The sequence below is a fragment of the Ciconia boyciana genome, chromosome 14 (assembly GCF_034638445.1).
Source record: "Ciconia boyciana chromosome 14, ASM3463844v1, whole genome shotgun sequence".
NCBI lineage: Eukaryota > Metazoa > Chordata > Aves > Ciconiiformes > Ciconiidae > Ciconia > Ciconia boyciana.
The window spans coordinates 11,651,682-11,675,385 of NC_132947.1; the positions used below are offsets into that span (position 1 = coordinate 11,651,682).

The 23,704-nt window shown below is 54.3% G+C and overlaps 3 protein-coding genes across 5 annotated transcripts in view; 2 read left to right on the forward strand and 1 right to left on the reverse strand.

Moving 5' to 3' along the window:
• The first annotated feature begins 166 nt into the window (after positions 1 to 166).
• On the forward strand, positions 167 to 13,440 carry PABPC1L (poly(A) binding protein cytoplasmic 1 like). Of its 3 annotated transcripts, XM_072879021.1 has the most exons (16): positions 167 to 233; positions 1,612 to 1,823; positions 2,647 to 2,840; positions 3,444 to 3,559; positions 4,350 to 4,489; positions 5,340 to 5,434; positions 5,699 to 5,836; positions 6,360 to 6,455; positions 7,370 to 7,636; positions 8,177 to 8,267; positions 8,561 to 8,686; positions 10,052 to 10,191; positions 10,557 to 10,650; positions 11,541 to 11,671; positions 12,484 to 12,573; positions 13,174 to 13,440. In XM_072879021.1, exons 2-15 carry the CDS (start codon positions 1,631 to 1,633, stop codon positions 12,565 to 12,567), a joined length of 1,905 nt encoding a protein of 634 aa, XP_072735122.1. In that variant the 5' UTR covers positions 167 to 233; positions 1,612 to 1,630; the 3' UTR covers positions 12,568 to 12,573; positions 13,174 to 13,440. The 3 variants fall into 3 exon arrangements, with proteins under 3 accessions (XP_072735122.1, XP_072735120.1, XP_072735121.1); XM_072879019.1 differs by lacking the exons at positions 8,177 to 8,267; positions 10,052 to 10,191; positions 10,557 to 10,650; ... (1 more) ...; positions 12,484 to 12,573; positions 13,174 to 13,440 and having other exon boundaries at positions 8,558 to 8,978; XM_072879020.1 differs by lacking the exons at positions 167 to 233; positions 8,177 to 8,267; positions 10,052 to 10,191; ... (2 more) ...; positions 12,484 to 12,573; positions 13,174 to 13,440 and having other exon boundaries at positions 1,429 to 1,823; positions 8,558 to 8,978.
• A 2,748-nt stretch (positions 13,441 to 16,188) lies between these two features.
• On the reverse strand, positions 16,189 to 20,508 carry TOMM34 (translocase of outer mitochondrial membrane 34). Its single transcript, XM_072879405.1, has 7 exons — positions 20,328 to 20,508; positions 20,129 to 20,228; positions 19,719 to 19,871; positions 18,925 to 19,085; positions 18,511 to 18,655; positions 17,757 to 17,883; positions 16,189 to 17,242 (listed from the first exon to the last, which is right to left on the reverse strand). The coding sequence occupies exons 1-7, from the start codon at positions 20,452 to 20,454 to the stop codon at positions 17,144 to 17,146; spliced, it is 912 nt and encodes a 303-aa protein (XP_072735506.1). The 5' UTR covers positions 20,455 to 20,508; the 3' UTR covers positions 16,189 to 17,143.
• An 89-nt stretch (positions 20,509 to 20,597) lies between these two features.
• STK4 (serine/threonine kinase 4) overlaps positions 20,598 to 23,704 on the forward strand; it is a 47,894-nt gene continuing 44,787 nt past the window's right edge. The window contains exons 1-2 of the mRNA XM_072879144.1: positions 20,598 to 20,735; positions 23,541 to 23,621. Coding sequence (XP_072735245.1) covers positions 20,704 to 20,735; positions 23,541 to 23,621 — 113 coding nt within the window. The 5' untranslated portion in view covers positions 20,598 to 20,703. The remainder of the gene's footprint in view (positions 20,736 to 23,540; positions 23,622 to 23,704) is intronic.

Below are 23,704 nucleotides of genomic sequence, written 5' to 3' on the forward strand. Positions count from 1 at the left end.
GCCCGGCCCGGCCCGGCCCGGCCCTGCCGGCGGGGGATGCCGCCGCGCCGGGCGCCGCTCGGGGCGGGGCGGGGCCGGGCCGGGCCGGGCGGCAGCTGGCGGAGGGCGGGGAGGGCCCGGCCCCGTCCCGCCCCCGGCGCCGCCGCGGGAAGAGGCGGGCGGTGCCGGCAGCCGCGGCCGGAGCGGTGCTGAGCTGCGCTGCGAGCCCAGCCGAGCCCGCCGGAGCGCTCGGCGTGAGTGCGGGGCCGGGGTCCCGCCGCCCGGCTCCGGGCCGGCGAGGGCGGTTTCTCCCGGGGTCTCGGTCGCCGGGCGCGGAGCGGGGGCGGCCGGTGGTCCCCGCCGGCGGAGCGGAGCGGAGCGGGGCCGGGCCGGGCAGGGCGAGCGGCTGGCTGCTCTGCGGCTCCGGCCCGGCTCTGGCCCGTCGCCGGCTGCGTGTGCTCGGCCCCGCGCCGCTGCCGGGCGAGCGGCTCCTGCCGCCGTGGTGGGGCCGCTCCGCTCCGCGCCTCGCCCTGCGCCGGGTCCCTGCTTGGTCCTCACCGCGCTGGCTTGGTCCTCTCCTTCCTGAGCTCCCTTCCCTGGCTCTTCGCCCCGCCAGCTGCAGAGGACGCTGTGTTTGCTCTGTCAGCCTGTACTTATTTTGCTGTCGGCGTTGCTGTGAGGGCCTCGGGAGGAGCATCTTGGGTGCAGGAGGAGCGGGGCTGTCTCACGCAGCTGATGCACGGCTCTTCCGTGTTCTCCCCTCGGCGGTGGCTTGCCTTTGACTGAGAGATTGCTTAATGCACCTCTCCTCTGTGGGTGCATTTATTTTGGGCATCCATAGGGTATCTTAACAAGTGTCTCGGGTCTTTTGAGCTTTAAGAGTCTCAAAGATGGGCTTACAAGCTTTTAGGGCAGGAGCTGCATCTCTGTTTTCCTGGGCAGTACCTGGGGGGGTCTCAAGCAGTGACCGTCATCTTCACACACAACTTTATACCCAACAAAAACCCCTGAGAGACTGAGCATCAATTTTCCTGCTTTGGGGGCCTCGTCAGCAAGCTGAGAAATTGGGAAGGGCTGGCTAAAAACCTGTGTTTGCCTTGTTAGAGATGGAGGCGGTTGCTGGGAGCGCTGGCTGCAGCGCTGCAGGCTGCAGGGCTGCTCGTGGGAAGCTGCTCCCCTGGCAGGGCAGCGCCGTGCATCAAAGCAAACCTGCGCTCCTCGGGTTTGCTCTGGCTGAGCAGCCGGCTGGAGGAATTAAAATGGAAGTCTGTGGTGGAGAAGGGCTGTTTTACCTTCTGAGGAATTAAACTCTGTTTTATTTCTCTTGGGTTTTGAGTGTTGAAAGGAGCAAATTGGTGTGTGTGGTGTGTTGTGTCCCTCTGGCCTCTCCCTGGGTGCGTGCGAGGGCTGTGATGTGCAGATCGCCCTGGCTTGGCTTTTGCACCAACATTGAAATGTCCCTGAAAAATTTGGGAACTGCAGCATCCTTGGGGCGTTCCTGGTCCTACCGCTGCTGGTGAGAAGGGCACGGCTTGCACGGCTGTGGTGGGGCCAGCCCCAGCGCGCGTCCGTGGTTGCTGTATGCAATCCGAAACCTGTGTCCTGCAGCCTTGGGTCTGTCTTCCTCTGCAGCTGAGCTTTGTGGTTGACCATGAATGCTAGCGGCCCTGGCTATCCGTTAGCCTCTCTCTACGTGGGAGACCTCCACCCGGATGTGACTGAAGCCATGCTCTACGAGAAGTTCTCACCCGCTGGGCCCATCATGTCCATCCGAGTCTGTCGGGACGTTGCCACGCGCCGATCACTGGGCTATGCCTACATAAACTTCCAGCAGCCTGTGGACGGTACGCTCCCTGTAACGCAGCCCTGAGGACCTGCCTTGCAACGGGGACTCGGGGTGTGCAAGAGAAGGATGGGCAGGCAGTGGAAAAGGGGGGAGCAGTTGTTTGAGTGGATGCCTCAGCTGTTACGGCTCAGCAATATTCTTCTGCTACTGTTGGGTTTTGGTTGTAACTAATCCCAGTCCCAATGGGGTGACCCATCCCACTCCCATCTCTTCTTAGGGACTGGGAGAGGATGCGGCAGCTGGGCTTTGGGCTTGCGGGGGAGGAAGGTGACTTGCAAGAGTTGCCTCCCCCCATGAGCTGATGGAGAAGGGCACCAAAACCCCTTCTGCCCTTCCCCGGGGCAGCCAGCTGCCCACTGGCTTGCGGTGTGAAGCGAGGCCCCTCTCCTGGCAGGGATTGCAGTGGTACAGCACTGCATGGCGTGGTACCCAACAGGCGTTTCGTGCTGGAGCGAGGCAGCGGTGATGGGAAGGTGTTGGGTTAGTTGCCCTGGAGACCAAAATCCTTCCTGGGTACACGAGTTGGGCATCTGCCAAACTGGAGCTTGCATGAAATGAATGATCCCGTGGGAGTCAGACATGCTTTGGAGAGGGGGGAAAAAAATTAAGAAGGAAGGAGTGGTGTGGCTGGTGGGGAGGAGAGGAGAGCAGCCCCTGCCTGGCCCTGCTGCCCTGGGAGGCAGAGCTGCCTGGCTCATTTAGGTTAACAAGCCCCTGTCCAACAGCATCCCTGATTCCTGCGCCCGTCTCAGCTGCTGTACGATGTGAAGGGGATCTGTGTGGTACTCTCCTCTCTCCCCCTGTCTTTGCTTCTTTGCCAGCTGAGCGAGCCCTGGACACCATGAACTTTGAAGTGATCAAAGGCCGTCCCATCCGCATCATGTGGTCCCAGCGGGACCCCGGGCTCCGGAAGTCGGGCGTTGGAAACATCTTTATCAAGAACCTGGACGACTCCATTGATAACAAAGCCCTGTACGACACGTTCTCCGCCTTCGGAAACATCCTGTCGTGCAAGGTACGCACACCTGTGGGCCCTGCAGGAAAGGGCTTGCTGCAGAGCTTTCCCACATTCTTGGCAGCGTGCTCCAGCCAGGTGAAATTCACTTTCTTGTTCTGCTTCCTACAAAGTTTCCTCTAAATTCCCACCTGCTTTGAAGCCAAAAGGCCCCACTGTGTTTCTCTTGGGAATGGGGGGTTTCCACCCGCATGCCCCCCTTCTTCCCAGTCCCTGCACAGAGATGTTGTCTGCTGTCCTGTCTGAGCTCCGTGCACCAGTGGCACTCGGGTCTCAGTAAGCCACAAGCTCTTGTGCTTTATATGATGCCCCGGGTGCTGGAGGGCACCCTTGGCCCCAGCAGGGCATCTGGCCCGGGGCAGAGCTCTTGCCTGGCTCCCTGACCTGCTGCCAGCACCCCAGTGCAGCTCAGCTCTTGTGGGAGCTGGATGTCAGGGAGGGTAAATGCCCCTGGAAAATGAGGGTGGGCTTTCCTGCGACTTGCTTGTGTGCAAGCCTGGAGAAAACCAGTGTCTGTCTCTCTTTTTTTTTTTTCCCCCCTCCTTTTTTTCTTTTTTTTTTCCCCTCCCCCCTACCCCTGCTCTCCTTGCTCTGCGTTTGTAGGTGGTTTGTGATGAAAATGGATCCCGTGGCTATGGCTTTGTTCACTTTGAGACTCACGAGGCAGCGACTCGGGCCATCGAGACCATGAATGGGATGTTGCTCAACGACCGGAAGGTGTAAGTGCTGCAGAGGAGAGTGTCTCCTCAGCTCTGCGCTTGGCTCTGCTCCTCCCTTGCCTTGGTGCACGCTGGGGAGCAAACACCTGCCCTGCTTGGGCTGCCACCTCCTGCTGCTCTCTGTTTTCTCCCCGCTTCCCATTCCCTCCCTGCTGGGCACGGCGGCTCCGCTGCTCTCCGCGGCAGTGAGTCACTCGTGGTCGATGCTGGTGGAAGTGTGATAGTGGTTTGGAGCTGTTCCTGGCCGTGGGGAAGAAGTCCAACCCCGGGCTGTGTTTTGTTGCTGAGGCGGTGTAATGAGTGCCCACAAAGCAGGGCTGGTCCTCGATCCTGGCTGTCGGCATCAGATAATCTGGGCAGGAAGGGGTTTTGTTGTTCTTCAGCTCTCCACTTACATTGCGTCACCTTATTCTCTACATCCCTGTCTCCGCAGAGGCAAGCGGCTGCCCAAAGGGCTTGGGGATACCTTGGAGGAAGAGAGCTGGCACTTGGTGGCATCCCTTGGGGTCTTTTGGGGTCCCCTGGGGTGACACCCTCAGCATGGGCCTGCACCCTCTGTTACCGCTCTCCCCATTTCAGTAGTGCCAAGTGGGGTCTGGGTAGGGGAACACCCGGGTGGGACATGCTGAAGTTGGTGGATGTGAAACACGGGGTGGGTTTACAGGCGAGCAAAGCATGGCCTGAGGTGACGGGGTCTCCCTTGGCCTGTACCGAGACAGATGTGCCTGTGTCCATCTTCCCTCTGCAGGGGACGTGGAGGGTTTCATGTCCCTTTCCTTGCTTCCTGCAGGTTTGTTGGCCATTTCAAATCCCGCAAGGAGCGCGAGGCAGAGTTTGGGGCTAGGGCGATGGAGTTCACCAATGTCTACATCAAAAACTTTGGGGATGACATGGATGATGACAGACTGCGGGAAATATTCTCCAAGTTTGGTGAGTTGAAGTTCGCTTTGTTGAAGCAAAGTATCCTCATGTCTGATAAACTGGAGTTTGGGCAACTGCAAAGAAAGCTGGAGAGAGGGCTTGATTGAAATACCGAGCCCGTTCTCTCGATGGGATCTGACTTGCTTAAACTCCACCTCACCAGAGGACCACAGTGGCTGAAATCATCAGGACATTACGTGTGCTTTCCTGCTAAGATGGAGTATAACTTGTATTAGGTGCTCTCCTGAAAAAAAGAAGTTTTTTACTTGCTTGGGTAACAAAAGCAGGGGTTTTTTGTTTTGTTAGTTTTTTAAATTGTCTTGAAACCAGCCTGCTGTCTGTTTATAGGAGCCCTGGGAATAAGAGATGCTGAGTCTGAACTTAAAGCAAAAAAGGCTTTTCAGTTTAGTCCATTACTGGAGAATGCCTCTTGGGACGGGTTTTAGTGTTGTGCCAACCCACGGGCCATACTGTCCATGCTTAGCCAATATTAGTGCAGGTAATTTGTGAACACCCTTCATACGAACCCAATACATGTGTTCATACGTAAAGGAGATGAGAACTTCTGGCCAAAGGAACTCGGTGCGCTGGCTGGAGAAACTGAAAAGCCAACAGCGATGAGAGCAGCATCCAGGGTGGGAGGGATTGCCCTCACCGACACGCGCAGCCTCCCATTCCTGCCTTGCAGCGGGGATCCCGCTGTCTGTCCTCCTGTTTGGCTCTTCCGTGCTGCCACAGCCGTCTGGTCTCCTCGCTGGACTGGCATCTCGTCGTGGCTCCTGAGCGTGGTGCTGTGTGCCGGCGGCACCCCCTCGCTGGGCACCCTTCTTCAGACCGATACTTTCCTCTCCTCTTGCAGGAAAGACGCTAAGTGTCAAAGTCATGATGGACAACACCGGCCGCTCGAAGGGCTTCGGATTTGTCAACTTCGAGAAGCACGAAGAAGCCCAAAAGGCAAGAGGCTCCTCGCTGCCCATCTGCTGTCTCAGCCCCGAGCTTGTCCCCTGCTGATGTTCCCACCTCTCCTCGGAGGGGGAACCTCACCGGCTCCGTGCCTGCCTGGGCGCTGGCACTGGCAGGGCTGCCTGGATGGGCAGGACCTGGCAAAGGGGAGCAGAGCTGCTTCCTTGCCCGGGAGTCTCTGCTCACGGTGGGTGGAGAGCAGGGCTGTGGCTGTCAGCTTCCCATGGCGCTCAGAGCCCTTCCCTCCGCTGGCAGGCGGTGGCCGACATGAACGGGAAGGAGATCAACGGGCGGATGTTGTACGTGGGCCGAGCCCAGAAGCGGCTGGAGCGCCAGAGCGAGCTGAAGCGGAAATTTGAGCAGATCAAGCAGGAGCGAGTGAGCAGGTACCAGGTAAGGGGAGAGCGGGGTGCGCCGTCCTGCAGGTCCACACCGGGGCATCCTGGGACATCTCGGCTTGGGGACAGCACAGGGCTCTCCAGAGCAGATCAGTGTCCTGGGTCCCTTCTGCAATTAATGACCCACACAGGGGTCCAGTCACTGCCTGGTAATGTCCTGGGAAGCAGTATCAGGAAAGAGGAGAGAGATCGAAACCCAGGATGATCTTGACAGGTGAACAAACAGGTCTGCTCTCTTCCAGATATTAAAATATTAGTCTGGAAATGAGGTGGCTTCCTGAGGTTTTGGAGCAGCTTCATAGCAATCCTCTTCACTCAGGGTGTCTCGCCTATGAGTGGAGCACATGCGTGGTCCTGGCTCCTCTCCATATCACTGGTCCCGCAGCAGCTCTGGAGAGGACGCGTTTGTGCGATGTCCCACCTGCTGGCTGAGCTGCGGGTGAAACAGGCATCCAGCTTGAAAAGCTGCTGTAAACTTTGGAGCCCAGAGGCCAAGCTGCTTTTCTGCTTGTTTGCAGGGGGTCAACCTGTACGTGAAGAACCTGGACGATGGGATAGATGACGAGAGGCTGAGGAAGGAGTTCTCTCCCTACGGCACCATCACCAGTGCCAAGGTGAGGGACCGGGGCTGTCGCTGGGGCTCCTGGGGTCAGCTGGACGGTGCACTCAGCCCTTGGAAATGGGTCGGGATTATCATCCTGTTGAGCTATGGTTCCCTGCTGATGGCTTGTATCGCAAGCCAAGTGTGAAGGACATGCCACTCATACCTACCACGCTGTCCTGAGGAGCTTATTGATTCAGCAAATATGTTGTAGCTTTGCTGAGTTACCCTAGCCCTGGTGAGGTGCAGGGTATGGGACCTTAAAGCCACACCATTCTGAATATTGCACAGCTGCTCTGCGGTTCGGAACCAATGTGACACTAATAGAAATGGAAATGACCCAAAAGCCACCTCACTCTGGGGAGAGTGGGGTTTGCCTGGCTGACAGGCTGGTGTTTGGCCCTTTAGAAAAACATTAAAAGTATCGGTCTTGCCACCAAGCCTGGTGTCAAGCTTCTCCTGAAGGCCGTGCATATGGGTGTAGAGGGATGGTCTGGCTTTAAGGTCAGACACCTGTAACGTGGGCTGGGGACAGATGCTGCCTGGCCCTCGGGCAGGGCGCAGTGTCCCACCGATCCCCAGCCCTTGCTGGCCCCTGCGGCACTAAACACCAGAGTGTTGCTGGCCCGTGGGCCCTGCGGGGCTGGGGCACAGACCCCTTGGAAGATCACAGGCTGCAGATCTTGGGCTTGCCCAGACTCTGCCATCTTCATTTCCCGAACCTACTGGTCTTGCCTGAGCAAATCCTCCCCTTCCTCGGAGAAACCTTTCCGTGGAGCCCCGTGGGCGCAGCCCCATCCGTCCCACCCTAGGTGTGGGGGCTGCAATGGGGTGCCTGCGGGTCCCACGCGCCCCCCCGCCACGCCGTGTTTTGTGGGTGCTGCAGCGATCTGTGGACTTAGCTGTCTTGTTCTAATCCAATTTTAGGTGATGACAGAGGGTGGCCACAGCAAAGGGTTTGGGTTTGTATGTTTTTCCTCCCCAGAAGAGGCTACCAAGGCCGTGACGGAAATGAACGGGCGGATCGTCAGCACCAAGCCTCTCTACGTCGCGCTCGCTCAAAGGAAAGAAGAGCGGAAAGCAATCCTCACCAACCAGTACATGCAGAGATTAGCCACCATGAGGGCTCTGCCTGGCCCTCTCCTGGGCTCCTTCCAGCCCCCCCCGGGGTACTTCCTACCCGCCATCCCCCAGGTGAGTCCCTGCTCCCGAATGGGAGCCTCGCACGGGGACCTGAATTTGCCCGGGGCTGGAGGAGCGGGGAGGCAGTTGGGCTGAGGAGCCTATCTCGGTTTGTGCAGACCCAAGCGCACGCTGGCATGGGATCGGTGGGATCGGCGCTGGGCTTCTGCATAAGCGGCAGGGCTTGCCAAAGCGCTGGTGGGGTGCAGGTGCTCCAGGCAGTGGGCTGGGGGTTTAGTAGCCACCGACTGCTCCTCAGAGGTCACCAAGGAGGAGTTTGGTGGGAGGGTGTGAGCATGGAGGAAGAGTCCTCTGATGAAAGGAGGGGAGGGAGAAGGGTTGCAGAGGAGCAAAAGCTCGTGGGGAGGAGGTAAGCGGAGCTGCTGGAGGACACGCAGGCAGCAGGACTGGAGGTCAATCTTCAAAGCGCTCCGGCATGCTGCAGAGTATGGTTTTGGCTCGCCTGTCTGTGCATGGTGGCCGCTGAGATGCTCTGCGTTAAATCTGGCTCAGCTCCCAAGTCACCTTGGATAACATGTTCTCCTTTCTTAGCCACAAACCAGAGCTACCTTCTACAGCCCCAGCCCAGTTGTCCCAGTCCGTCCTGCCACTCGCTGGAGTGCGCAGCCCTCCCGGCCTCCCCGTGAGTCAGCCTGTCTCTCCCCGCGGGCTCTCGGTGCGAGCTGGGCTCGGTTAGGGACTGAGGGTCTCTAAAATCAGCACAAAGCGTGTAATCACGGGGGGGCCATTGCCTGGAGAAGTGCGTGGGGGTTTGGTGCAGGGGTCATGGTGATGGGCACTGGGGGATGGTTAGGGTCGACCCCAGAGGTGAGGTGCTCCTGAGGTTTCCCCAGCTGTGGTCACTTCCCCTCCATGTCTCCTTCCATGCCTTTGCTGCCAAGAAGCTTTATTAATCGTGCTCCATCTCTACAGCAGCGTATCCTGCAGCTACCCCCATCCTGAGGGCCGCCGCGCCGCCCCGGCGCCTGCTGTCCAACATCAGCACCATGAGACAGGCTTCCACCCAGGTGCCCCGCGTGCCCCCCCAGGCCCAGAGAGTGGGTGAGTGGGGGAAGGACCCGCCTCGGACATCGCCATAGTGGCTGTGCGTGGGTGAGGGTGCTCGCTGCGAGCTTGGGTCTGCCTCTGAAGATGGATCGGTTTGTGGGATTGCCCGTGGAGGAGTCCGGATGGTGCCCTTGGATGTGATGGGACTGGAGCAGTGTCTGTAGTAAATAAGTGTGTAACTTTTGGGGAAGGTTGTGGTCTTTCAGGTAACGGGACAGGTCTCTCATACGCAGATTGGTCTTGTTGGGCATTGCTCCTTGAATACGTTCATTAAAGATGATGATGCAGCCATGACACCCTAGGCTTAGTACTCAGACTGAGGTGGAAGTTGGGAAAGGACCTCTTGGGCAGAAGTGGAGGTTCTCACCGGCTCTAGCTGAACTGCTGCCCAGGCCAAGCCCCCAGTAAAACACGCTCATGTTAGAGGTGTTGGGAGCTATGGCCCAAGCACCAGACCTTGCTGGCATCCCCAGTGCCTGTGCTGGGGCTGTCCCTGTGTCCTGGGGTGTCCCCTCCACCTTGCCAGCATGACATGGCTGTGCTCCTGCAGGGCTGGCAGGGTGGTAACCGAGCTGCTGTCCTGCACGCGGTGCCCAGAGCACTCCTCACCCCAAGAGTGCTTTAACCTCGTGTCTGTCCCATCACCCCTCTGCCTTTCGTGTGAGTGAGGAGGAGGAGGATGCTTGCCAGGGCTTGCAGCGTAGCCCCCTCTGAGGGTCCTCCATGGACAGGCTTTGAGGAGAGGCAGAAGTAGCCCAGGGTGGAAGTTGCCCACCTGGTGAGCGGGTGAAGGTCTGAGGTCCCCCAAAACATGGGACCATCTGGTGGGGCAGTGTCTACCTACAACCCTCACGTCTTCATGTGATTTAGCCCAAGGTGGTCTTCGGTGTTGAGTGTCTTATCAGTGAAACGAGCAGGGGGATCAGGAGGGCTGTCTCTGGTTTGTCCCCTCTACTTTTGCCCTTGTCCCCTCGTTTCTCTGCCCTCGCCTCCCTGCAGGAGGGGAGCCAGGGTGAGCTGAGGGCATGTGCTCTTGCAGCCCACCCTCCTTGGTGCTGTGCCCGTCCGCCAGCTGCTGATGCAGACGGGCATTTCTGGAGGAGAGACAACGAGGCGTAGGTACCCTTGCCAGCTCTCCTGCCCTCTGCACAAAACCAGGCAACTCCAGCCGAGCAGGGAGGATGGCAGTGCCCTGCCCGTCCTGGGAAAGCTGCCTTTGACCTGGGGGCTGCTTTGAGCCCATGGGGGGGATTTTTCGGGCCCTCTGGCTGAGCACGCTGCCCTTGTGGCTTCAGCCTCCCCAGTGCAGGCATGCATTTAATGGGCTCCTCCTTAGAAATGTTCCCATCCCCGTTGCAGCCAACATCGGGACGCAGACGGTCAGCGCTCGGGTGCCCTCCTCGAACACCCTGCCACGGGGTGCCCCGCAGTACAAGTACTCCTCGGCCATCAGGAATGTCCAGCCGATGGGGCATGTGCCGCCCGTGGTGGCCCCGCAGGTAACCACCCTGCGGGCTCCCAGCTTCGGCATGGCCACCACAACGTGCATCAGTCCTGGTCCTGCTCTGGGCTAACGTGACTGCTGACCCCAGGCAGCCCCATGGCTCTGTTTGACTGGTGCTATGGGAACCTTTCCTGGGGGCTGCTGGGGTAACTGGGGCTACGGATCCAGTAGCCACACGGCTGTGATGCCTGGCTCTGGCTTTCCTGGAAGCTGGCGTTTGGATACAAACAGGCAATGCCAGAGCCTGCATCAGCATCTCGGAAAGGTGAAATGCTCCACCAGCACCATTCCTCCAAGCCAGGTAGCTCTCACATCGCTTCCAGCCTTTGATTGCTGCTCTTCTCTGGTTTCTTCCTCCAGCTGGGAGAACCTGCTGTGCATGTCCAGGGGCAGGAGCCGCTGACGGCATCCATGCTTGCAGCAGCCCCTCCTCAGGAGCAGAAGCAAATGATAGGTGGGTGTCACGGCTGCTCTGCTGGAGTAGGTCCAGCTGTGGGGCTGTGCATGCATGGGAGGGCATGTGGGCTTGCATGCACCAGGGAAAACTTAGCTGCTAGGAGAAGCTGTAAGCTTTTGTGGGATTGCTCTAATATTATGCTGCTTTAAAAAAAAAAAAAAATTCAGGCTGTGTTGGAAGGGTATGGAAGCAGCAAAACCACTCCCTGTCTGTATTGGCTGCCTGGCAGTGAGACAGCATCTGGCAAAGCTCTGCAGGAGCGGCAGAGCTCCATCATGCCCGTGCTGCCAGGCCGCACCAGGGCATTTGCGATTCCCCTGAACTCTGAGCCATCCTGCATCGCCGTTCTCAGGGGCTGATGAACAGCTTGGTGGCCGTGGGGGTTAGGGTCAGCTCTGCCGCACAGTCCTTGGGCTTCGGGTGCCGTCTGGCATCCTGCTGGTGGGGCGGCCAGCGCCTGTGGCGTGGAGAGGATCGCTCACCCTGCTGCAGGGAGGCTGCCCTGCTCCGCCCGGCAAAAGCACAGCAGGTCGCGGACCAGCTCTTCCCTCCCCGGGAGGAAGCTGCTCCTGCAGAAGCAGACCCCTTCACGTGCACGCTGGTGGGCTGGCGGGCAGTGCTCCCCGTTCCACTGCCCTGCTCCCACGGCAGGTGCCTGCTGCTGTCCGGCTTCACCCGGCAGCTTCCCTGCCTACAAACACTGTTGCTGTGACCTGCTGGAGTAGGTTTCCTTGTGAGCAGTGATTTTTTTTTTTTTTTTCCATCACCATCCTCGTACCCCTTTTCAGTTGAAAGGACAGAGCTGGGAGGGCAGGAGGGCTTGCACTGGGTTTGAAAATGCTGGAGGTCTTGCATAGTGGTGATGTCCTCCCTGGTGTTTGGAGCAGGTGAGCGCCTCTACCCTCTGATCCACGCGATGCATCCCTCGCTGGCCGGCAAGATCACTGGGATGCTGCTGGAGATAGACAACTCCGAGCTGCTGCTGCTCCTGGAGTCCCCTGACTCCCTGCACTCCAAGGTAGGAGGCGCTCAGTGCCCAAGCAAATAGCATCCCAAGGGGCTAACCACCTGCTGCTGCAAGGAAAGGTGATCGTGGCCCAGAAGATGGGCCAATGACATCGATAGTCGCAGGAAGAGCAAGTAGCTGCTTTTTTTAAGAGAAAAATGAGCAGAAAGGGCCCCAGGTAGATGGCACTGCACCCAGTGCCTGAACACCTGCCTGCCTTCAGCAAAAGGGCCAAGTTCCGTGGGTAGTTTGGAGATGGCTGGGAAGTGAGAGGGGGAAAAAGCAGGGCAGGTGTCACTCCCTGGAAGGAGAGGGGGAAATGCTCTTTCCTGAGAATAGAAGCCAGATAAATGCTGCCTCTCTGAAGCATTTCTTCAGTTTCCTCTTTAATCCTGGTGAATATTTAGCATTGGTTTCCGTCAAAACAGTTGCAGTGAATTGACTGCATCGCCTTGTTGCTCCTTGGAGGCAGGATTCACCTTTACCCTTTCACTGACATTTTTTTGAAGGAGCGTGGGCTCTGCTGGGTGGTGTCAGGCAGCTCCACATACGGAGAAGTTTGATTTCTCTCTGGACAGTTCTGACTCCTATAGAAAGGGAGAGATGCCCCAGCATCTTCCTAGGGAAGAGACAGAAGAGATCTACGAGCTGAGCAGCCTCCTGCAGAAGCAGCAGCCTTGGATTTTATGATGATTATTAAGTCCTTTACCTCTTGGAAGTGGGTCTGTGCGGAGGACAGGACCTGGAATATTGCATTTCTTGTGCAGTGTGCTCCTATGCTGGAGCAACTCAACTTCTTCTCCCCTTGTGCTCTCTGTCGTAAGATCGAGGAAGCGGTTGCTGTTCTCCAAGCGCACCAGGCTACCGAGACGTCGCACAAGAGCAGTGCTGTGGCGTTCCTGCAGTGACCCCGGGTAGGTGCAGGGAGCTGTTGCAAGTGTCGGCATGTGCGTGGTGTGCTCAGGGTCTCTGGTTTCTGAGTCTGAAACTGGGGAGTGGGTTTCTTGTCCAGAGCAAGTATGACTTGATGAGCAATGTAAGTATCTTTGACTGTAATATTCCACTTCTTAAATCACATTGTCCATTTTCCAGACTTAATTGTACTGCAGAGACACCGTTCTGTGTGGTTTTTCTGTGTTCACAAGGGCAATGACTGTGCAACCAGGAAGGAAGACAGAAAAGGACCTTGCTTTTCTGTAGTCTAGTGGGGACCAGCACAATCTTTCCTGAGATTTCCCAGTGGTTTTTGCAGAACCTTGTCAGTAGATAACCTAAAAATGTTGGTGGCCCTGGGTGCGCTTGATCAGGAGAGCTGGCCCTGCTGCTGAGGGTGGGACAGACCCATTAACGAGCAGTTTGGACTTTCACGTACCCCTTTGAAGATAATATTTTTTTGTGATAGCAAGGAAACTGTGTTAATCCAAGTTCAGGTGAATTCTTGTCTGGATGAAATTGTTCCTTTAGCAGTTGAAAATTGCATATGTGGGTTCTTTGGTTGTTTTTTTTTTTTGTAGACTTCAGGACTTAGAGTGAGCCCTGAGAACATTGCCTTTGAAGAACAGCAGCAGCAATCCCACCATGCTTTTGGAATTGTGCCTGTACAGTGACCCTGGCTTGTCTTCAATGCCCCATCCTATTTTTTTGTGTGTATTGTAAACCTTGCAGAATTGCTTCTTCCTGCACCTGTAAAAAATACCCACATTAATTCTCTTCTTGCTACTGAAAGCATCTTGTGAAATGCAGTGTGGAACCCAGCCTGGTTCAGTTGCCCAGGAAATGACAAGTGCTGATGAATCATCATTTTTAGTGAATTTATTGGGTTCTGTAGTTTTATTTGTTCCTGTAGCTGACACTAATAAAGAACTGATGCTTCCACCCCCTAAACATGGGTTAGTTCCCTTTCAGAAAGACAGCAAATACTTTTTCTCTGTTTCATGCAGGTAGAGGGATGGACTTAGGTCAGGCTGCTGTAATTAGTGTTTAAAGCTTGTGATGCTGGTGGGGCAGCAGTCCTGAGAGCTGACAGGAAGAGACATATAGGATTAAATGAACAAATTGCCAACCAACAGGCTCTCCTGATCCTTTCTGACTCTCTGGGAGGATGGCTTTAAGCAAATCTCATACCATCTACATGGATTTTCTTTTCTAGCTAGCCATTTTTAACTTCCTTTTAAAAGGCATAATCTTCCTGTGGTTCTCCTTTTGTAATGGACCTTGTACGCCTGCAGGAGTACTGGCACCAAGTGTCTTCTGCTGGTCAACACACTCTGTCTGTGTGCCTGTAGAGCACAAGACCTAGCTTTTGAGGTATGGCGGAGTAGCTGTAAATCAAAAGCTGCTTCTCCAATGTGTGTTCCTGACTAGTGGTTTCAAAGAGTCACTGATGGGCCTGAAAACATTCATAACTGTGTTGCGTCCCACTGGGATACTCCCTCCTCACAGGAGTAGCTGGGACCTGTTATTACTGTGTTCTGCTCTCTAGGCCTCTCCTACAGCATGTTGCTGTCATCATCCTGGCCTTAATGCTTTGCTCTTCCCATTAGGAAAGGAATTTCAGTCCCTAGAGGCTCCTTGATACTTGAGACTGGCAATGTATTGACCTTACTTGACTGCTTCCTTGAGCTGGCAGGAGCACATGTCCATCAGCACCACCTACCTTCTTTCTGTCCAACTTGTGTGCTAGTGTTGCTGTCTCAATCTTCCTTCTGTGCTGTATCATACTCTCACTTCAGCTCACTGCTGAGTCATCCCTCCTACCTCTTGTTTTCCTTCCAGCATTTTAATAGAATCACTTACACATTTGCTCCTGCATGGTGTCTGCTCTGCTCAGCTGGGACTCTTCCCTGGGGCTTTTCCTCATTCCTTTTTCTTGCCTTTTTTTTGCCAGTTCTTCCTCTGACCTCCTTACATATTTCTTTTCCTCATAGTGGATGCTTGAACTGCGTGCTATTTGGATATCTCCTTCTCAGTGAGATGCTTAAAGGATTTTCATCCACTTAATATACAGGACCTTCATTTAAGTTCTCCCAAAGTGTAACTGGCTGGAAGCTTTTATGCTTTGTCTCTAGAGGAAAAATGTATATCTGCATGAGTAATGCATATAAGAAGCTGGAACTGAACTGTACAGGTAAACCTCATTCTGCTGTTGGCTAGCTTGTCTGCAACCTTTTTTTCAGGTGTAACAGGCCAGTTCAGATGCGCCTGTGACACTACCTATAATGCTAGTTGGTTTGGCTTGCAAAGACTGCTGTAAAGCTAGAGAGAATGCAGAGTGGGGCCAAGGAACACAGGGACATCAGAATAGCCTAAAAAAGGACATGATCAAGGACCAGGGTCTTTCAAAAGGTTGTCAGAAAAGGTGAAGTTGGAGCTTGGATCCCTGTGTATGCTGGAGGATACTGGAAAGTTTTCAGAGTAGCCCCCTGGCTGAACTCCTCAGGGAAGTCTGAGGCTTTAGGGAGTTGAGGCAGGAGCAGCAATGCAAATGTGAATCTGGAGTCTCTAGTTTGGAACAGTTGCTGTGGCTTTTGAAAGGGGTGGATGAAGGTGTGCCTCTGACAAGCACTGTCCAGCTGCCCCTGTGGACAGCACTACCTTTGCATGCCTGGGAAGCGTCCTGCACAGACAGCAGCACCGTTGCTGGAACAGAAGGGAAGACAGGAGCAGAAGTGACCCTGGGCTTGAACTGGTATGTCTTGTTGCTGTGCTTGATCCTTGTCTACCTGGTGGAAAAAGTCTTAGAAGGTACAAAAACACACTGCTGTTGCTGAGAGGGGAAAGAGATGGTGAATGCTGCTGCTTGGAGTGTTGTAATGAATTGTAGTTGAACAGTGCAGGTATCTGCCACTCCAGATAACAGCAGGGCTCTTAAAAGGATAGCTCTTAACTAAGTGAAGCCAGTCTTCCTCCTGTACTCTGTGACCTTCCTCTGCTTATCTGTGTACTGCTGGCCTGTGCTTCCCCACCCTGAGAAATCAATCACACTTACTTGCTAAAAGCTTGGGCAAGCGCTGGTTGCAGAATCAATGGAGCTGTGGTGCTTAGAAGTGGGAGTGTAGTGAATGGAGCAATTTGTGCCCCTCAGGGAGGAGTTGTTTCAAGCCCTGGCCCATTACAGCTGATGGAGTACAGCCCTGGGACCTACAAAAAACTACTTAGTGTCAGGCCAAGATAAGAAATCTTTGTCCATCTTCAATGGCATTAAAGTGATGCCTGCTTTTTAAATTCAGTTCAGTGGGGTACCTGCCTGAAACCCTGACTGCTGGGAGAAGCAAGTAAGGTGGGAAACAGATATGGCCTGGCTTCTCTCTTGGTCTGTACTGTAAGCAGCTGGCTCAGGTCTAGTGTTGTCCAGCATCTTGACTTACTAGTTAAAAGCACTCTATCCATTACAGCTGGCTTCCAAAGCAAGGTGTTATACAGCAGCGTTTGAAGTCCTCTGACAAAAAGGGGGGACAGTATGAAGTAATGCGGTTAAAGTGTTCCAGTTCCTCTATACCATCCATCACGTAAAAAACACAGCTCTAAAGTGAAAATAAACATGACTTTAATGAGAACTGGTTTTAATGGTTCATAGAATATCTCTTTACCTACCATTTTAAGTCAGTGCCATCAATACCAGATAAGATCAAAAAGTATAAACATGCATTGAAGTAGTAAGCCAGACCTCAGCTGGGATGTTACTGCATATCTTCCTCCCTGTAACACCCTGTAGCAACTGTTCCAAAAGGCACAGAGGAGCTAAAGTGGTTTTTAAAAAACAAACCAAAAAACAACACAAAAACTAATTGTGAAATTCCCAAGCACCCAGAATCTGAAACAAGTAGTGCACAGTGTAACAAGGCAGGCTTAACTTGCTGCTGTTTTCTTAAATGTGCAGAATAATTAAAAATAAGAGAGCTGCTACTGTAAACATCTGCCCAGCCACACTAAGCAGCAGAAACTCAGCTAAGGGCCAGCAAGCATCAAGTGGGAGAGGGAACAAGCTCAGCCCTGTGCAAGTAACTGTGCCTCTGTTACAAGAATGGTACTAGAGCAACTGCAGCAGTTCCTGCAGCAACCTTATTTAAGTAATAGCAGCACAAATGCAGCAAAACTGTCACCTGAATAAGGACAAAAACCCCTCTGTTTGTAGCTCTTCAGAAAGAGAACAGCTACTTCACATGCATCTTAGCCAACATGGAAAGAGTCCCTGAGGCCAATAGTTACAGGCAAGTTGACTTCAATCAGGGAAGTTAACCTATATGCCTCTCAGGGAGGGGCACTAAAACTGTGGATGATCTTAGAGCCAGATAATAGAGTTTGATGCAGATTGTGTGTCTTAACATTTCATTGTGCTGGCACAGAACCTGTTACATCTCAGCAGCAGTGGAAGATAGATTTCAGTACTGATCCTGCTTTCAGATTGGTCCCTGCAACAACATCAGAAGGGAAAAAGCTTTCTTCTGCAGTGGAAAACAAAGCTTTCCTTGTTGCTTGGTTACCCTAGGCTCTGTTCAGTTCTTGCAGTAATCTCAGTGCAGCTGTGTTCTTTGGTTCAGTTTTCAACAAGCTCTTGATATCGGCAATACTTGATTTGTAATCCTAGAAGGAGAATATTTTTTATGTATTAGTAGACTGAAAATGCAGTCTAAGGCTCTTGCTGCAGAATTACTACCCCGCAACACAACTAAGCCCGTGACTCCCTCTGTATAATTGCTTAAGCACTGGCATCAATGTAGCTGTTCTAAAACATGCTTAAACTAGGGCTGATAAGATAATTTCATCACTCAAGTGGGTGCCAAGTCCAACACCAATGCAATAAGTCTTCCAGTACTGCCTAGAGAATCTCTCACCAGACATGAAAAGATAAAGCTCAACACAACATGTAGCTGCTTCCAGCATCTCCAGAAAGAGGATCTGGTGCTGAGAAACTCACGAGATCCAACCAGCAAATAGTGGTGTTAAAGAAAATCCCCCCAGTCCACACAGGTCTCAGCTATCTGATGGCAGATGTTGTCCAGCACAGAAACAAGTTCTAAACAGCATCTCGTGCCCTGATCATGCATTTACAGGCTTCTAGTCCTAGCCTAAAACTGTTCAAGACCTCCTGACTTACCTTCAGTTCTTTAAGTGCTTGAGCACGCCTGTAGAGTGCCTTCACGTTTTTAGGATCTAACCTCAGAGCTTCCGTGCAGTCCTGTACTGCTTCCTTGTATTGCTTCAGGGTCAGGTAACAGAGAGCTCTGCAATACAATTACCTGGTTAGAGACCTTTGGCTAAAAGCTGCAACATACATAACAGATCTCAGCCAACCCCTGCGCAGCGGGGGGCTCCGAAGCAGTCTTTAGCCTCATATGTTATGTAATCTTACTTCTTGAGCTCAAGTTTGTTTCAGTTAAAAGGGGAGGGGAAAGCAAACAGTTTTTCAGTCTGAAAGAAAAAGAGTATTTTGAGAGTAACCTACTCTAAAGCTAAAAACCTGGACTTCAAGCATGCAGGTTCCTAGCTACACCAGTCCAGAATATGCTCTGCTTGCTGCAGTTGCCTTAGGAGTCTTTAAGTATAGCAGTCTGCAATTTGTGGTTCATGGGGCAGCAGACACTAGTCAAAATAACAGAGTCCTGGCAGACAAGCATTAAAGGGAGAAATCCCTTACTAGCCCTAAGCTGAGTGTCTCCAAGGGTTTTTGGCAATACCTGATCAAAGAACGTTATACAAACTACAGGGAAGACTGCACTTGGGGCGAACACACATGGGTGTTTTTGTTTTATTCATTTATTTGGGAGCAAACATTAGACAGCTCTGTCAGAAGTACCATGGTGGCCTTCATAAAGGGCCAAGAAGTACTTGGGCAAAGAGCCGAGTAGTACCTGTTGGTATAAGTTGCGCATTCCTGGTTGAGCTTTAAACTCTCACTGTACTTCTCAACTGCTTTTTTATGGTTTCCTTTCTTTACAAGTTCATTTCCTTCTTCCTTCAGAGTTCGAGCTCTCTCTGTGCCAGCAGCAGTCTGGTCTGGAAACAGCATGAAAGAATACAGAACACACTATAAAACTGACAAGATCAGCACAGCCTCTCAGAAAGCAAATATCCCCATACCAGATGTGAGACACGGAGACATCAAAGGATCCCGAATCAACCAAAAAGGCTGTGGCAGAACCAGGCCCAGGTTTCTCCAGGCCTCAGCCCCAGCTGCAGACATGCTAAGCAAGCATGGCAGCTGCCTTGTTCATCACCCCTCTGAGCTGCAGGGCTCTGTGCCCAGCCCAAGCGCACGCTCTCACCTGGTCCTCCCTGTGGTGCAGTTGCAGGAGGAGTGTTTGCCCCGCGGGCTCCGGCAGAAGGAACGCTCCACCTTGTCTGGGCAGAAACAGGGACCGTGGGGATTGGCGGGAGCTTCTGGCGCCAGTTCACGCCATCCCTCTCCAGCAGGGCTTTAGTCATCCTGGAAGAGACAGCTGGCAGTCACCCCCTCTGTTGGCTGGACGGGCCATGCAGGAGCCAGTAGGGTCACTTTTTAACCTGGCTCACGTATTGAGGACAGCATCTCTCCAGGACATTAATGAAAGGAGCTTCTTCACGTCAGCAGGGCTGGAAATACCTCAGGACGAGGGCTGGAACTGTCAGCGCTCAGCCCAGCAAGAGATGTGCGTGCCACTCCTCGGCTGGGCAAGCGATGAAGCGAAGCAGACAGCTCCAGGAAGAGAAAAGGACTATGGCAGCCTGTAAGCCCAGTCAGCACGGGGAGGCTTAATGGACAGGGCACTGGAGCCTGTAGTTTATTAGTTGTTTTAAAACAGGCACTGAGCAAAGCAGAAACGGTCCCAGGGAATTTATTCCCAGCCCTCAACCAGGATCTTGAAAGGAACTCAGGGTGCTAGGAGACAAAGGGAGCACGGCCAGGCCTGCGTCTTGCGCGAAGCATCAGGGGCCTCGGTTGCTTCATCCGTGTGCTCGGGACCCAGCTTGCTCCCGGCACGGCTGCAGAAACAAAGCAAGACTCGCAGAAGCGGCTAAGCGAGCCGCCGCGTTCCCAAGCCTTTTGGTATTATCCGCCGAGAGCACCGCGTAGCGTTACCTGTTGACGCCGTCGTGTGCCGCCTGTATGGAGCAGTCCACCTGCAGCACGGTCTTGTAGTCCACGTAGGCCAGCTGGTAGCTCTCCAGGGCCTCGTAGGCCGCGGCCCGCCTGAGGAGGGGCTTGATCCCAAACGGGACCAGCTCGAGGGCGCTGCGACAGAGGGGAGAGAGCCGCCCGGCACGGCGTGAGCCCGGGGCGGCTTGGGAGGGCCGGGTGGCCTCGGGCAGGGCCGCGGAGCCCTGTGACGGCCCAGCCCCGGGCACGGCGCGGCCGGGCCGGGCCGGGCCGGCGTTGCTCCGGGGCCGTCGCCGTCCCCGCCTCGCCTCCCGCCCTAACCTAACGGCGGGGGAGCAAGCGAACGGGCCCCCCCCCCCGGCCCCGCCACCCCCGGCCCCGCCGCCGCTCACCCGCTGCAGTCGGCGACGCAGAGGCGGCAGGCGCCGTCCTTGAGGTGGCAGGCGGCGCGGTTGGCGAGCAGCACGCTCCGCTCCTCGGCGGCGGCCTCCCCTGCGCCGGGACACAAGCGGGAGAGAGGCTCAGCCCAGGGTCCGCCCGCCGCCCGCTCCCCGCCCGGCCCGGCCCGGCCCGGCCCGGGACGCGCCGTACCTGCGGCCTCCAGCAGCGCCAGCGCGCGGGTGTAGAGCGCGGCGGCCGGCCCGTACTGCCCGCGGCGGAACTCCTCGTTGCCGGCCCGACGCAGGGCGCTGGCGCTGGCGCTGGGCGACGCCGCCATCGCGCCGCTGCCGCCGCGCCGCGCCGGGCCGGGGCTGGGCGAGGCCACGCCCCTCTCTGCCGGGGCGGCGGGGCGGGGCCTGGGCAGGCCACACCCCTCTGCCGGGGCGGTGGGGCGGGGGCGGGCGCTCCCCGCTGGCTTCCGGCGGCGGGCGGAAGCGGCGGCGCGGCGCGGCGGGCTGTCATGGAGGAGTGAGGGAGTGACCGGCCGGCTGACCGAGCGACCCACCGACCGCCGCCCCGCAGCGCCATGGAGACGGTGCAGCTGCGGAACCCGCGCCGGTAAGCGTGGGGCGCGTATCCCCGCGGGGACCGGGGGCGCCGCGGTCCGGCCGGCCCGCGTGGGGGCCGCGGCCTTCCTGTGGCCGCCGCGTCCCGGGCCTGAGGGGTGTCGGCGCGGGGCCTGGCGCCGGCGGGAGCGGGGCAGCCGGCCGCGCTGAGCTCCTGCCCCTTCGCCCCTCCGGGGCCCTGCCGGCGCCCCGAGCTGGCAGGCAGCGGCTGGAGCGGTGCCGGGGGCCGCGGGGCCGTTGGCCTTAGTCGCTTCGCACCGGGACGAACCGGGCAGCGCCGGTAGGTCCGTGCCGAGACAGCACCGAGCTCAGGTGCTGGAAAAATGGCTAAAACTGAAATACCAGGGCCTGCGGAGAAGGCGTTGGCTGCGGCGCCTGCGGAAGGTCACACCGGTTAACGTGGCCGTACGGGGGGATGTGCTGACCCGTGCCGGTGCAGTGGCAGAGCCCCAAGAGCTCGCTCTTTCCTCTCGTCTCTCTTTGGGTGAGTTTCGGGCAGGTTTGGCCGCCCTCTGGTGCCGTGCCCGGCCTTGGCGCACAGCGCGGGCGCTGCCTGCTTTCCGCTGCCCCGCGCTGGGCCCAGTCACACCGGCGAGGTGCGAGCCCGGCTCGTCGAGGGGTTTCGGGGCGACCTCCGAACGAAGCCGTGAGCCACCTATCTCTGAACGCCAGGCTGCAGCGGAGCGGGTCTGCGGAGGGAGTACTTTAGAGATCAGCAGCAGTTTGAATGAAGTGTCGGTCTGGCAGAATACTATCAGTGGTCTGCAGCTGGGTCCCAGGGAGCGCTTTCGGCAGCGAACAAAGGAAGCTGCCGGCTCTGGTCTTCAGTGACATAGTCTTTTCTTGTTAAACAACAAAACGGCAATGTGTCTTCTATTAAAAAAAAAAAGTCTGTTTTTATTCTATAATTGCTTATGCCAGTGTTTAACTGGAAGGTCATTCAGATTAGATCTGAATAACAACTTAGGCGAGATTGGTTTTGTGTTGCTGTTCCATCCGTGTTGTATAAACATGCAGTAAAAAGGCAGAGTGTGTCTTTGGCAGCAGCGAGTGCTCTGGACAAACTGGACAGTGCAAAGTAATTGAGCTCCTGGACTATAGCAGAAATGAGCTAGTTTGATGCAAGTGCAGTAGTTGTCCGGTTATTGTGTTTGGGTATATGAAAAGCCCCCTTTTTTTTTTTTTTAACAGAATTTAGGCCTCATCTTAACTTCAGCAAGAAGGATCTGCTTCTTGCATCGCTACTTTTTGGGCTCCTTGGAAATGGCAGTTTGTGTGGTCACTGATACTTTTTTTTTTTCCCTTTTCTCCTCTTCCCACACCTTCCTCCCTCCCCATTTTCACAAGGACAAGTAACATTCTGTTGGTTAACGCTTATCTTTGCAGGGAAGCTAGTGACTACTTTCAGTATTTCACCACTTCCTGAGTCTGCTTCTTTATAATGTTTTCTTTGCTTCAGGAAGCCATTGTATGTACTCCATGCGTGAGCTGCTCTTCCTATATGGCTTTTGTGCATAAACATAATAGTCAGGGATCAACGAGTGGTTTCTCACTCTGTTTCTGAGGAAATTGGGGAAAAAAATTATATATTTAGTATAAAAATTAGCATGCCTGTGGCTGGAGTCATGCTCTTCAACAGCAGCAGTAAGAGCTTTCAGTAGTAATTTGCAGTTGCAGGCGACGGCACGTGTTTCATTTTAAATGCTACTTGCTGTGAGACCAGTAAGTTCTGAAAACTCCGAGACTAATAAGTTTCTGTATTTCAAAAACTTGTATGCGCTGGTTTGGGGAGTTTGGAGGTTTTTTTGTTTGGGTGTGTTTTGTGTAATTTTTTGTCGTTGTTTCAGATTTTTTTTTTTAGTTGGTGTGAAAATGAAGGAACACTAGTTTGTGGGCTATTGGATACTGTTTGTTCGACAGTAAGATAGTTTGTTTTCAGAATGGTTTTTTTTATGCAGTCCTCAGCTATTTCAGCAGGTTTCTTGGTGAACAGCTCTCCGGTGTGGTAGAGGGGGACCAAAACAAATGTGGTTGGTCTTGTTGCTTTGTATACCAAATCTCCCTGAAAGTTGTACTGGGGGCGAGGGGGGCTAAGTGAAGAATCACAGTACATAGCATGGGATTTTTTCCCTAGGAAGTATTTCAGCTGACTCTTATTAGCAATGCAGTTAAGAGGGATGGACCAAGCAGCATTAAGATCCTGAAAGAGTCAGATATCAGTTTCCTTTCCTTTTGTTTTTTTCCCTTGATAGAATTTTCCTAGTATATGTCCAGGCCCACAAAGTTAAGATCTGAACTTCTGATGTTAAAAATGTACAGGTGAGATCAGTATTGCCTCCTTCCTCCCAACAAATGTGTTCCACACATACCCTAAGGCATCAGTGAAGACTATGTTCCCTTTTGCATGGCCTCAGTACATATCTTTCCATTCAAGATATTGAACTTTAGCAGATATATCAATAGCTGCAAGAATTTGCAGTGCTGTGTTGGGATTTGACCACAGCGTGGTCAAATTGACCGTATAGATCCTGAGATGCATTTCCACCAAGAGGAACTGTAGATTTGTGTGCCTGATCAAATTCTGTTCTCTGTAATTCCCAGTCCTCTTTTGCTATTGGATGCTAATAATATTCAGTCTCCTGGTCGGAAATAAACTTGAAATAAACTGACTTCATAATCAATTTACTTCATGCTAAGCCTTGTGTATGTTTAAGCAGTGCTATTTATTATTCTGTTTCGACAAAGCCCAAACTGCCGTAAAATTAATTTAATAATTTCTCTCTTCTTACATATACAGGCAGCTGAAGAAGTTAGATGAAGACAGTTTAACCAAACAACCTGAAGAAGTATTTGATGTATTGGAGAAGCTTGGAGAAGGGTATGTGTTCTGTTCCAATGTGCCCAATGTACGTTTCTCTAAGAACAAATCTATGTAATGGGTGTCTGTTCAGTGATCTCTGA